Raw genomic sequence first — 13,617 nt, forward strand, 5'->3', positions numbered from 1 at the left:
AATACATTTGTAGAAACCACTGTAATTCTACAACCTTGACAGGGTCCTCTCTAGCCCTCCTGGCTCTTGAAAATGCCTCCCTCCCCCAGGCTGCCAATATCTGCCTTATCGACAAAGACTCCTGAAGATCCGTGCTGATTTTTTTCCCTCATTCCCTCCCCTTGAGAAGTTCAGAGTGTCTTTTTTGTGTCGAGCAGAAAGTTGGAGCATGGAACAAGAGAGCCAGAAGACTTTTTCCTCCACCTCTGTGGTGTCAAGAGGGCACATGACCCAGGAGAAGGGAGCCTACTTCAGCACACAACAACTCCTGACCCCACACAAATGTTAGGGCAGAGGCAGAGAGGCAGTTTCATGGGGGTCCTTGAGGGCATTGTTTCCAGAGAATCCTAAAATGGGGCAACCCTGGGGTTTCCCGGAAGCTGGGAGATTTGTGTCTCTTTGGCCATCGTAGTGGTGCGTTGCTGTCTAATGTGCTTTGTCTTGAAGGGGTTTCGAGCAGAGCTTGGTTAAGTATTGGGAGATGCAGTTTCATAGCCTGGAGTCACTGCCTCCTTAAAAGTGCTTTGTGATTCTCACTCATTCACTCAGCAAGGAATTTCTAAGCCCCTACTCTTTGTCAGGCCCTGGGGCGAAGGCCGCATATCATTTGATTTTTGGAGTGAGTGAAGAGTCACGTGGAAGCAACTCTGGTGATTGAGCGGTACCTCTCCAGAACAAAGTATGAATAGTAAGCAAGAAGACGGGATTTCTTGTGGGGCTCCAAGTGCGGTCCCTCCAGGAGTTCCGCAGATGTTCTGACGGATGGCAGGTGCATCAGAATAAGCCTGTGGCCTCTGGCTTCGCAGCAGAAGCCATTGTGAGGTGTACATTCCACAAGCCTGTTCCAAAGCTGGTTCTTGCCACTTTCTAGCATTCCCTGGTCTATTACAGTATTGAAATGCATTCTGTAAGATTTACCAGCAGACCACCTTGCACCTGCTACTGTGTGAGGTTCGGGAAGAACGCTTCTCTGCCTAGATCCACAGCACCGATACTCCTTCCAGATGTCCGTTATTTTGGAGTCCGCTATCTGGGGGGCCTGGAGATCTGAACCCTACTCTCCATCCTCGGGGTATAGGGTTTGGACTCCATTTTGTTTAACACCGAGATTCAAAGGGCGGCTTTCATTCATTTGTCAGCTATTTACTGAGCACCTACTCTGTGGCAAACACTAATAAAGGGACTTGGGAAACAAGATTCCCACCCTCATGGAGCTTCTCTTTTAATAAGCTTTGTTAGTTTCTTTCCCCTGGTCTTCCCGACACCCGGAGTCCAACAGAGAACCTAGGAAGTATAGCCTCTTAGGATCCGTGGCAGACCGAAAAGGCTCAGACTGGGATCTTGGCATCTATTCTTAAGGGACACTTGTCCTTCGCTGGTGAAAGGGGGGTGAAAGAGGTTTGGTCCCATACTTAGCCTCTAACTTAACAGGTCTCACAGAGGCAAGGGCGCCGTTAGACCCTCGGATCCTTTCTCCCCTGCTTCTTCGTGGTTTGGTGGGGCTGGCAGGAAGGGAGGAATGAGAACACTGGACGCCCAGGTTACACACAGTGTTCTCCCTGCGGGTGGGAGGCTCGATCCGAAGCGCTCACACCCCCTCAGGGCTTCCGAGCTCTCAACAAGCAAGCCGCCCGCTGCCCTGTGGAAGCAAGTGGGAGCTCCTAAGGAAAGCAGACGAGAGCACCTGACAGCACAAATCAGCAAGCACAAGGAGGCTCCAGGCTAGATTCGCATGAAGCGCTTCCTTGGTACCAGCCCCAGGTTTAGACACAATCTGAAAACCCGCCTCCCATCTCCACCGCCCTCCACCTCTGCCTCAGCCGCACCAGACTCCACCTGTCAGAACCGGGATGCTAAGTGGCCCCGAAGCACCTGTGTTTTGCCAGCCGCTTCCCTCAGAGGATTTGTTGGTGTTTGGGGCAGAGGAATCAACAGATGGGCGGGCGGGTCACCTAGAAACTGTCCCAGCCGGGGGTTGGGGGAGTGCCTGGCGTCCTCTCGCGGGTGAGCGCTTGTGAGTTTCAAGGTCCCTGTTGACACTGCAGGGCAGTAAGCAGCCTTTTGTGGACAAGGGCATTGCGTAAGAGCCCCCAGGAGCTGAGTGAGGCTTTGGGGGGGTCAGCATGACCACTGAGCCAGGAGGCAAGAATCCCAGCAGCAGCCGGAAGAAACCCACCTGGGAAGGCTCTGAGGCAGGCTTGTGTTTTCTAACTCTTAACGTTTCTTTAATGCCATCTGCCCCCAAAAAGAGATGGGAAAGGTTTTGCTCAGACTCAGGCAGAGTGCTTTCACAGCAATTGATTCTCTTTAGGTTTCACTTAAAAAAAAAAAAAAAAAAGTAATTTCTTTTTTGTTGTTCTAAAACCTAGGGATTGCATCAGGCAGTCAATGGCTTAGGATGGTATTACCACAAATTCAAGAAAAATTATGCCAAAGCGGCCAAGTACTGGCTAAAAGCAGAAGAGATGGGGAACCCGGATGCATCGTACAATCTTGGAGTCCTGCATTTGGATGGCATTTTCCCAGGAATTCCTGAAAGGAATCAAGTAAGTCTTGAGAGCAGCTGTGCAGGTGGCCGCCAGATCATGGAGCCTTGAAGGTCTTATGTGCCCCGTGGGCGGTGCAGGATGAGGCCCCATGGGTGGTGCAGATGCCAGCCAAGACGCAGACCCTATCCTCAAGAAACTCAAGGGTCCAGTTAGGAAGATAAGATAGCCAAACACCAAGGACGGCATCTAGCCAAGTGTCCAGTGTGTGCCAGCTGCTATGACCCAAACGGTTCTTAATGGGAAACTGTGAAGACCAAAGCAGTCAGGAAGGCTCCCTGGAGGAGGAGGGCCTGAACTAGGGAGGGAGGGGGAGATGATACAAGATGAGAATGCATCAGAGGCAGTGCAGAGATTGATATTACTAGAAGGAAAGAGAGCTGGGTCCAGAGAGGGTTACCGGAAATGAGACGAGATTTAATGAGAGTAAAAACAGGGGTGCCTCAGTGGCTCAGTAGGTTAAGCAGCCCTCTTGTTTTTGGCTCAGGTCATGATCTCACAATCTGTGAGATTGAGCCCCATGTCGGGCTCTGTGCCAACAGCTCAGAGCCTGCTTGGGATTCTCTCTCTCCCTCTCTCTCTCTGCCTCTCCCCTGCTCTCACTGTCTTTTTCTCCAAATAAATAAATAAACATTTTTTAAAAATGATAGTGAAGGGGCGCCTGGGTGGCTCAGTTGGTTGAGCGTCCATCTTCGGCTCAGGTCATGATCTCACAGTTCGTGGGTTCGAGCCCCGCATTGGGCTCTGTGCTGACAGCTCCGAGCCCGGAGCCTGCTTTTGATTCTGTGTCTCCCTCGCTCTCTGCCCCTCCCCCACTCACACTCTGTCTCTCTCTGTCTCCTTCAAATATAAATAAACATTAAAAAAAATTTTTTTTAAATAAAAATGATAGTGAAAACAACAGTGATAGTCTTCAGCGTTGGTGAAGCACTTTCTCTGTGACAGAGACTCACAGATACTTGACATGCACCCCGCGTCATTCTATCCTCTGCAATAGCTGCTGCTACACCCATTTTACAGAAGGAACACTCAATGCTCTGAGAGGTTATGTCACTTGCTCAGAGCCACACACTTAGTGGAGGCAGGACCTGGATCCCTGCACAAAGTGAAAGCCCCTCATTATTAATATTGATGATGGTAATTATAATTTCTGCACCATTACATTCTGCAAATTCCATCGAATGCCCATCCAGGCACTCTTCCAGGCCCTGGGGATACAGCAGCAGACAAAAACAGTCCCTGATCCTGGGAAGCTTACATTCCAGTGGGGAGGAAAGACCATAAACAAAGAAATATATAACATGAGAGCAGGTGGAGATATGTGTCACGGGGCAATAAAGCAAGAAATCAGAGAAGGCCTCTCTGATAATGTGACATTAGACTCCTAAGATCTTACATGTATCTGGGAGAACATTCCAGAATGAGGGAACAGCCAGGGCAAAAGCCCTAGAGGAGAACAAGCTTGGCATGCTCAAGGAATGACCGGGAAGCTGGAGCCCCAGCAGCAGAAAGCAGGGGAGGGGCATAGGTGGGAGATAAGGTTGGGGAGGCAGGGACACAGGTCATTGTAAGAACTCAGCTGCTCCAAGGAAGATAGGAAGCCTGTGGGCAGCTTTGGACAGGGCAGTGATGTGCTGTTTAAAAAAAATTTTTTTTTAACGTTTATTTATTTTCGAGACAGAGAGAGACACAGCATGAACGGGGGAGGGGCAGAGAGAGAGGGAGACACAGAATCGGAAGCAGGCTCCAGGCTCTGAGCCATCAGCCCAGAGCTGGACGCGGGGCTCGAACTCGCGGACCGCGAGATCGTGACCTGAGCTGAAGTCGGACGCTTAACCGACTGAGCCACCCAGGCACCCCTGACGTGCTGTTTTAGAAGCCGCCCCTGGATCCTAGCAGAGACTAGAATTAAAGAAGACAAGAGGGGAGCAGGGGGTTAATGTATTGAATCCAAGGGAGAAAGGACGGGTGACCCCAGAAGGGGTCGGAAATGTGGCTCGACTACGTATGTACATTGAAGGTCAAGGTGACTGGGTTGATAGTGTTTTGGACGTGAGGTGTGAAAGGGGAGAGGAGTAAGGGTGACTTCAGAGTGTTTGGCATTTATTGAGGTAGAGTGGAGAGGGCATTTAGTGGGATGGGCAAGACTGAGGCAGCAGCAGATTTGGGGGATGGGGGACCGGAAGATTATTTTTTGTGAAGCATCGTCCTAAGCCTTGAGAATACATCTCATTTAATCCTTGAAACAGCCTTGGGGCGGCAGGGTGGCCCACGGTTAAGCATCTGACTTTGGCTCAGGTCACGATCTCAAAGTTCGTGGGTTCGAGTCCTGTGTCGGGCTCTGTGCTGACAGCTCAGAGCCCGGAGCCTGCTTCCGATTCTGTCGCCCTCTCTGCTCCTCCCCCACTCACGCTCTGTCTGTCTGTCTCTCTCTTTCGAAAATAAACATTAAAAAAAATTTTTAATTAAAAAAAAAATCCTTGAAATAGCTTTTCCTGCTAGGTACTATCAGAAGCCACATTTTTCAGTTGAAGAAAGTGAGTTAAACTCTCAGTTGGAGAGATTAACTAACATGCCCAAGGTCACACAGCTAGTAAGGAACAGAACTGGGATTTACACCCAAGCCTGTCTGATGCCAAAGCCCTGCCTTGAGAAAGACAGCTAACTGCCTCCGAAAAATAATAGTACCCAGTGGAACATACACCCTGGTAAATGTTTGTCTTCTGCATTGCTAATGTCTGGTAACCCGCCCACGTATCTGCAAGTGTGGATTTTTTATTGTCACATTCTAATTCTCACCTTCCTACTGGAAATGCAGTTTCTGCACAGGGGTTTGAAGGAAGGTATTCAGCAAGGTCAGGAAAGTAAATGCCTGGATTTTCACCTGGTGTAACTTCTGGTACGTTCTCCTATTTAGCTTGTGGGGGTGAGATGATTCCCAGCCACGTGCTGTCTTGTTTGTTTACTGGGGAAACTTAACAGACTCGCTTGCCGTTAAAGTAATCACATCCAGAGGCCAGCTTCTGTGGTTGGCTGTCTTCCTGAAGCTTGACTTGGTTTTCCTAGAGATATCAGAAGTTATGAGCCTGTGAAAATCTCAGGCGTTAAGTGTCTGTCTCACCACGTTGGCTCTGGTGAAACCGGCCCGACTAGAAGGACTCCTTACCAACGAGATGACTTTGCTTATCTCTCTACAGACGTTAGCCGGTGAATATTTCCATAAGGCTGCACAAGGCGGACACATCGAAGGAACCTTGTGGTGTTCTCTCTATTATATCACAGGCAACCTGGAGACCTTCCCTAGAGATCCCGAGAAGGCTGTGGTGTAAGCATCTGTCAGATGTCGTGTGCGAAGGAAAAGCCACGTACTTTATTCATTCACAATGCCTGACAATGGGGTTCCTTCTCTTTGTTTTGCAATTTTTAATTTAATTTTTTTTGTTATCAGGTATACATGCACGTAGTTTAAAGAGCCCCATGATTTGACAAGGCAAGCATAGATTGGAAATCAAGCTAAAAAAAATAATTTGAAAAGGGAAACCAGGAAATCTGCTACCCCACCCCACCTAGACTCTTTCTTGCTCTTAAGAATAAGTCACTTTCAATCTTTGAATTATTTCTTTATGATTTGCCTCTATCTTTAAATGACACGTTTATACCACTGTTTCTTGTTATTTTCATCATAGCCTTTGTCTAATGATGTCTCACTGTGGCAGATAAAGATACAGTTCAGCTGCCACCTGCTATCCCACACATCCACACGTCCCACCCTGTCCCATTTTCCCAATAAATATATCATTATTTTGGTTAGATTAGTATCAGGGTGTCCATTATTATGACCATGTGAATGCTGTGCATGGCTGAGCCATGCAGTGTCCTAGGACTGCCTTTTCTTTCTTACACAGCTTTTTGTTTTCTGTGGGGTAATAATTATATTTAATTGTTCTTTAGTTGCTTAGCTTTCTGCGTACTTACCATTTCTCGTGTGCGTAATCTCCACATTCTCCCAGGGTTGTCTAAATCTCTCCTCCGTATGTCCAGACCCACCCGGTATTCTATAACCTAGTCTTCTCGGGGACATCTCTCCTGGAGTCTTCAGGACATAGCTACCCTCCTGAAATTAACTCTGTCCTCATCGTGAGGGTTCCCTTTCCCTTCCTCTCCGTCTCTTTTGGGTTCTGTTTGCTGGGCCCTATTTCTTCCTCTTTCTCGGTCTACTTCTACACTTTCGTAGAGCACATTGTACAGTAATGTCCTAAAGAACGGTGAACAGGAGGCACATTTTCGAGGTCACACATACCTGAAAATGTTTTACAGAGGTTGGCAAACTATGGCCCATAAATACCATGTGTCCCACCATCTGTTTTGTATGGCCCCAAGAGCTAAGAATACATTTTACTTTTTAAAGCGTTGTAAAACAAACACACACACACAACAATGAATATGAACAGAGACCATAAAAATATTTACTATCTTGCCTTTTACAGAAAAAGAGAAAACAAACTTTGCAGACCTCTGCTTTAGACCACCCTCACACCAATAGTCTGGCTTTTCATCAGACATTTGAGAGCAAATCCAACCTGACCTGAACTCAGTGATTAAACTTGACCTAGACAGATTTGAAGCTTTATCATTGTTATTCAGGATGTTTGGTGTGAACATTGAGATGTTTCATACATTTTCTTGTTATCTTTTTGTTACTGATTTCTAGCTTAATCCCACTACAATCAAAGAATATATTCTGAATGATTTCAATCCCTCGGAATTTGTTGAAACTTGTTTTATGACCAGCATATTTTGCTACACCTGCCTTTTTTTTGTTAGAGTTTGCATGTTATATCTTTTTCCAGCCTTTGCTTTCAATCTTTTCTGTCTTTTAATTTCAACGTGTGTTTCTTCTAAGCGGCATATAATTGGGTTTTTGTGTGCTCTTTATTCAGTCTGAAAAGTTTCGTTTTTAATTGGTGTATTTAGACCATTTATATTTAATGCAACATATTGATACATTTGGTTTCAAATCTACCATTTTACTATTTATTCCTTATTTGTCCCATCTGTTCTTTGTGCTTCTGCCCCATTTTCTGACCCTTCCTTTATATTAACCAAGTATTTTTTAAACATTATTTTATTTCCCCCTTCCATTAGCTTGTTAGCTATGTACCCTTATAATATTCTTTTAGTGGTTGTAAATCGAAAGATTACAACAAGCCAGTTCATTATTAATAAAATTCTCCAGGAGAAATTAGAGAACAGAAAAAAATGAGGAACCTTATAATGAATCAGTATATACGTTTTAATGGAGAGAGTACTAGAACTCTTGGCAAAGATTATCTTTTTTCGTACTGGTGGTTATTTTTCATTAGGTACCTTTCGTGTCTTTGTTTCCATGCATGATAACTCCTGAGCATTCATAAGAAAAGGCACTGAATGCAAAGCTCTCAAAATGCATAGTGTTTCGTTCTGATTTGTTGCTGTATAAAAATTCTAGCGAACAAAATATTCCCCAAGTGGGATTTATTGAGATCAAATGAAGAAAAAGCAATTGTTTATTTGCCACAGTTTGGGTATTTTCTCGTTCCTTTCTTTTCAGATGGGCAAAGCACGTAGCTGAGAAAAATGGCTACTTGGGCCACGTCATTCGCAAAGGCCTCAATGCCTACCTGGAGGGTTCATGGTAAGCTGGGGACTTCTGTTAGAATGAACTTTCTCAGCTCTCACCTTTCAATTTGTCCGTGTAGTCTTATGAGATGGAGTCTTAAGAGACAACCGAAAATGCAATTTGCAGGGAAATCACGGCCTCCCACTAACGATATTCAGAGTATCACAGACTGATTGGCTGTTGATTGGAAAACATAGCATTTCCATGTTTAATTATACACAAAAATTAGTTCTCCAGGGGAAGCGTCCACATTCATCAAGTTGAGAGACACATGAATGTGTTGACATCTCTTCCCTTCAAGCTTGTTCCTCTTGGTTTCAGAGTGGAGACAGCACAGGGGGTCCTAGCTGAACCTCTGCCTCTCCCTGGCAGGCCACAGAAAGCTCACGGGAAGAAGAGGGAGCAGTGTGTTTAGGGCTCAAGCTACATCCTTCCACTGATATTTTACCACATCTTCCACGGCCGAGAGCCTGGGTTTGCTGGAACTCACTCACCAGACCTCTGATGTCATAGCCAAACAGTCTCCCCATTTTGACTTTCTTCTGATGAAGTTAGCAAGTCTCATCCTGGACCCTATGGGATGAGACACTGCACGTAAAGACTTGCAAATGCTCCCCGTTTGCTGTGCCTTGATTTTACAAATAAGGGCACACCTTTCCAAACTGCAGACCCACCTGATCCATCGTTCTGTTTTCTTCCGCCAGTCCTCCCATTCTGTCTTGCTTTTCCATTGGGCCATATTTTCTTGGCTGGTTTTTTGCCTAAATGATCTGGGTATTTCAGTAATAACTAACAAGGGCATGCAAATCAGCACATATCCCATCAGTCCACAGCCTCAAAGATATTAGACCAGACCTGTCACAGATCACACTCTGATCTGAACCTTAATTAAAAATTAAAATATGAGTCCAAAAGAACACAATTTTCTCCGTTGGTCCACGGGTGCCCACATAATCAGCAGATAGCGTTCGGTAAATGAGAATCTTCAAGAAGGCAGGGCAAAGGAATCCAATGAAAACAGCACCAAAAGAAATGCTTATCATTATCATCCTGTGAAAGCGTATTATCTATAACCTCACTCTACACAATCAGAAAAAAAAATTTAATGAAATTGTTATTTTGCAATTGATACACCTTACAATTTTTCTGGTGTTTCATCTTGTCTCCCAAGTAAGCTTCAGTTCATAAAACTCCCAAATTTGACTTTAATTTATTCTCTACTTCTCACCCTCCAAACTTCCCACCCCCACAAGCTTCTGAGGGGAAAAAGAGCATTCAGATACCGAAGTGTGTATGCGAGGGATTTTCCCACAGAGAGAGCACATCTGTAAACTCCCCCACACCGCCACACACACACACACACACACACACACACACACACACCAAGATGTTTGACACTGTTTTTCCCATAAAGAGAGTGCCTATTAATAGCTGACATTACTTGCCTGCTTTTGAATTTAACATCACAAAAGCGTTTCAGGTAGCACATTTTAAAATTTGCTGTGAAGGTCAAGATGAATTAATTTTTGTGACCTGTTGTCCTTCGTGCAATATTCAGCCACAGCATGAGATTGATTTTTTTTTTTTCTTTTGGTAGAGGGGAGGGGGAAGTTAAGTGTATTCTGCACTGGTTGTGAGTTTGGGTCCAGTTCAGCAGACTTTATGGAGTAGACTTAAATGCAGGGTGCCTCATCTCGTCCTATGCTTCAGGGGATGCCACAAGCAGGGCTTGGGGAAGTTTGCGGCCTCACCTCTTCTCATGCTGAACTCACATGGCCCGTACTCTGTTTGACCTCTGGATCTTTGAACATGCTGTTTCCTCTGCCCAGAAGTCCTACCTAACTCCGCACTCCCATTAGGATCATGATGGCCCTTGTTGATCGCCCTGTGACTTATACCCCAGTGCCCAGCACTGATGGTACCTGGGAAGTGCTCAAAAACAAATGAATGTATGAACGAAGGCAAGTAGCACAACCATAACTCAAGACCCATGAGCAGCGTATCAAGAGCATGAAAGATTCTGAGGAGGAAAAATGCCGTCCAGTTTGTGGGACTTAGGTCAGCCTTCACGACAGACGTAGCAGAGGATATGGCCTTGAGGGGTGGGTGGAACTTCCACTTTGCCATGCAGGGAACAGCGTTTCTGGTGAAGGGAATAGCAGGAACAAAAGCAAAGAGATAGGAAAATTCTGGATGAATCTAGAAATTTTTAAGCCTCCAGTTTGCCTTCAGGTGAGATTTGTAAAAGGGAGTGATATAGAATAAGACCAAAGAAGCGCCGCTCTAGGGAACTTTGGATGGCAGGTCATACACTTTTTACTTTATTGGTGAGGAGTGGGGAGTTACTGATAGTTTTGGGAGAGGGTCCCGAGATGACAGAGCTGGGTTCTGAGCTGTTTAACCAAACAACTGTGTTTGATGGTCAAGAGAAGGGAGAGTCAGGAGGGGCATGTTAGTTCAGAATCCAGGTGAAAGCAGCTGAGCATTTGAGCTGGAGATGTGGCACAAGCCAGTTCAGTTGTTCTTCTCTTCTTCTGTCATATAATGGCTGATGCGTATGAAGCAATATGTGATATATACGTAAGTTCTCAAGCGTAATGATAAAATGAACACCTATAACCCTACACAAGAGAATGAACAGTTCTGGGGCGCCTGGGTGGCTCAGTCGGTCAAGCCTCCGACTTCAGCTCAGGTCACGGTCTCGCGGTCCGTGAGTTCGAGCCCCGCGTCGGGCCCTGGGCTGAGAGCTCAGAGCCTGGAGCCTGCTTCCGATTCTGTGTCTCCCTCTCTCTCTGTTCCTCCCCTGCTCGTGCTCTGTCTCTCTGTCTAAAAAATAAATAAACATTAAAAAAAAAAAAAAAGAACTGTTGAAGCCTGCATTTCCCTCTCAGATTAAATCTACCCCCACCCCTACGCCCAGAAGTAACCATCATCCTGAGCCTTATTGTTTTTTTCTTTTCTGTGTGTTTTTTTAAACATTTATTTGTTTTTGAGAGACAGAGACAGAGTGCGAGTGGGAGAGGGGCAGAGAGAGAGGGAGACACAGAATCGGAAGCAGGCTCCAGGCTCCGAGCCCAGAACGCTCCAGCACAGAGCCCAATGTGGGGCTCGAACTCACAAATCGTGAGATCGTGACCTGAGCCAAAATAAAGAGTCAGACACTTAACCAACTGAGCCACCCAGGCGCTCCCCATTTCTTATATTAACACACATTGGCATTTCCCTTTTTTGTTGTTTTTAAGAACAATGTGGCCATGAACATTTTTTATGTAGATTGTGGCATGCATCAGAAAAGTCGCTCTGCAATATAAACTTAGGAGTGGAGTCACAGGGCAGGCACGTGTTCAACTTTGTCAGATGATGCCAACGGTTTTCCCAAAGGATTTTACCAGTTTGCTCTCCTGCCAACCATGTGTATATGTTTGCTGCTTCAGATCCTTACCAATCTTGATGCTGATGCTAAGTGTTGTTAAAGATAAGTTTCAGGGGCGCCTGGGTGGCGCAGTCGGTTAAGCGTCCGACTTCAGCCAGGTCACGATCTCGCGGTCCGTGGGTTCGAGCCCCACGTCAGGCTCTGGGCTGATGGCTCGGAGCCTGGAGCCTGTTTCTGATTCTGTCTCCCTCTCTCTCTGCCCCTCCCCCGTTCATGCTCTGTCTCTCTCTGTCCCAAAAATAAATAAAAAACGTTGACAAAAAATTTAAAAAAAAAAAAAAAGATAAGTTTCAATCTGGATTTAAAGCCTTTTTTTTTTTTTTCTATCAGCAGGAAGGGACATCTAGTATCTATTACAATGGGAAAATCGTTGTCAAAGTATGGTTAAGGCAAAGTGCTTGTATCTCCCCCCACTCTCCAAGCCCCAAAACTTGCCCTGGGGTTAAACAGGAAATCTATGGCTGTTGGCCTTCCCACACCACAGGGTGGCTTTTTTGGTACCATCTATCTGGCTGCAATAGAACTCAATCATCCATCAATGTCCCAAGTCCGTCCCCCTTCATTTTCTGTGAGTGAATTTATTCCGGACGTTATTTTCAAATTACGTGTGTCAGTTTGATGAGCTTGTGTTTTTCTGTGTTGTTCCAGGATTTATATGGGATAGTTTAAAAGAGGAGCATGATTGAGAAGAGGGCTTTTTGCTGTATAGGCATAATACGGAAGATAATGTTGTCATGCCTGAGGCTGTCCTCGGACACCAGAAGAAGTCAGCTAAGGAGAGGCTGGCTGTCATGTTTCATTTCTCTCCGCTTTACCCCTATGTGTGCTTTATCTGTGAGCTAGGTGGTTTATTGTCCGTTGTCTTAAATATGTCCTGAATATTCAACCCAGGAGGTTAGCCAGAGGGTGGGGGGCTTGGGGCATGCCAAGTTCTAGCTGAAAGAGATTCACCTTTCTGCAATAGACCAGGGGTCCTGAATTCCACTAAGATCCCAGGATTTTTTTTTCCATCCATCCAGTATAAGCTGCTTCAGGCATCGGCAGAGGAAAGCACAAAGAAAATACCGTAATTGTTTGAGAAGCTGCTCAGAGGTACTCAGATTCACAGTTCACAGCAAGCAGCTAAAGGATTGATTATTAATACGTATCATTACAAAAGTTCTGTAAATGTGTATGCCGAGTCAGAAGTGGGGGGATAGCAAATGTGCCCCTAAACTCGTTCTTTACCATAAATCCCCTCCTCTCCGCATCCACCCCCCCACCCCCAGTCCTTGTCAGAATGACTGTCTGGGGGACATTTCACTTTGGTGTATTGGAAATAAAGCCTGAGGCTCTGGTTAGCTTCCTAAACCTTGAAGAAAGTCTTGGAAGGGCAGTACGGTTCTATGGCTTGCCTTTGGGCGTCCTGCCCATAGCAGGTGCCGCCGACATGTTTGTCCCATGATTATAATTATAGAAATATCTGTAATTAATACCTCTGGGCAGTTTGTGTCGGAACACAATTAAGTAAGAACAAAGCACTGGGAGGTAAGGTGGGTAGGATTTCTGCAAAGGTGTCGTTCGTTTCTCAGAAGTCTTAATGAGCCGAGCAAGTCTGGCCTTGAGTGTGCTAAGCTTCGCCTATGGATGGCGGTGATATAGGAGAGCACCAGCCTTCGATGATCGCTTCTGCAGGATGGAACACGGGGCTGGATTTCCAGTCAGCATTTCTACAGACATCAGTGTTTTTTAGACCTCTCTTTTTGATGGATTTCAGTGCTTCCTCAAAGGAAACGCTTGAGAATTCTGTGAAATTTCCTCTTGGCTTACACATTTAATTGGACAGTGGAAGTCTTCCTGTAAAACTCGTCCCTCCCTCCCCTCCCCACCACCAAGGTAGCTTGAGACAAGATATTGACTTTCTGAAGTTTGTCATAGTGACTCAGTTCTTACAGGAAGCA

At 45.8% G+C, this 13,617-nt stretch overlaps 1 protein-coding gene across 12 annotated transcripts in view; it reads left to right on the forward strand.

Moving 5' to 3' along the window:
- Positions 1 to 13,617, forward strand: part of SEL1L3 (SEL1L family member 3) — a 106,021-nt gene that overhangs the window by 71,976 nt on the left and 20,428 nt on the right. For 11 of the 12 annotated variants that reach the window (XM_045056513.1, XM_045056510.1, XM_045056508.1 and 8 more), the window contains 3 exons: positions 2,409 to 2,585; positions 5,783 to 5,910; positions 8,176 to 8,259. In XM_045056513.1, the coding sequence (XP_044912448.1) occupies positions 2,409 to 2,585; positions 5,783 to 5,910; positions 8,176 to 8,259 (389 nt within the window). Of the gene's footprint in view, positions 1 to 2,408; positions 2,586 to 5,782; positions 5,911 to 8,175; positions 8,260 to 9,954; positions 10,951 to 13,617 lie in introns of those variants that run through there. The other variant, XM_045056514.1, reaches the window with a different exon arrangement.

The sequence above is a fragment of the Felis catus genome, chromosome B1, assembly GCF_018350175.1.
Source record: "Felis catus isolate Fca126 chromosome B1, F.catus_Fca126_mat1.0, whole genome shotgun sequence".
Taxonomy (NCBI): domain Eukaryota; kingdom Metazoa; phylum Chordata; class Mammalia; order Carnivora; family Felidae; genus Felis; species Felis catus.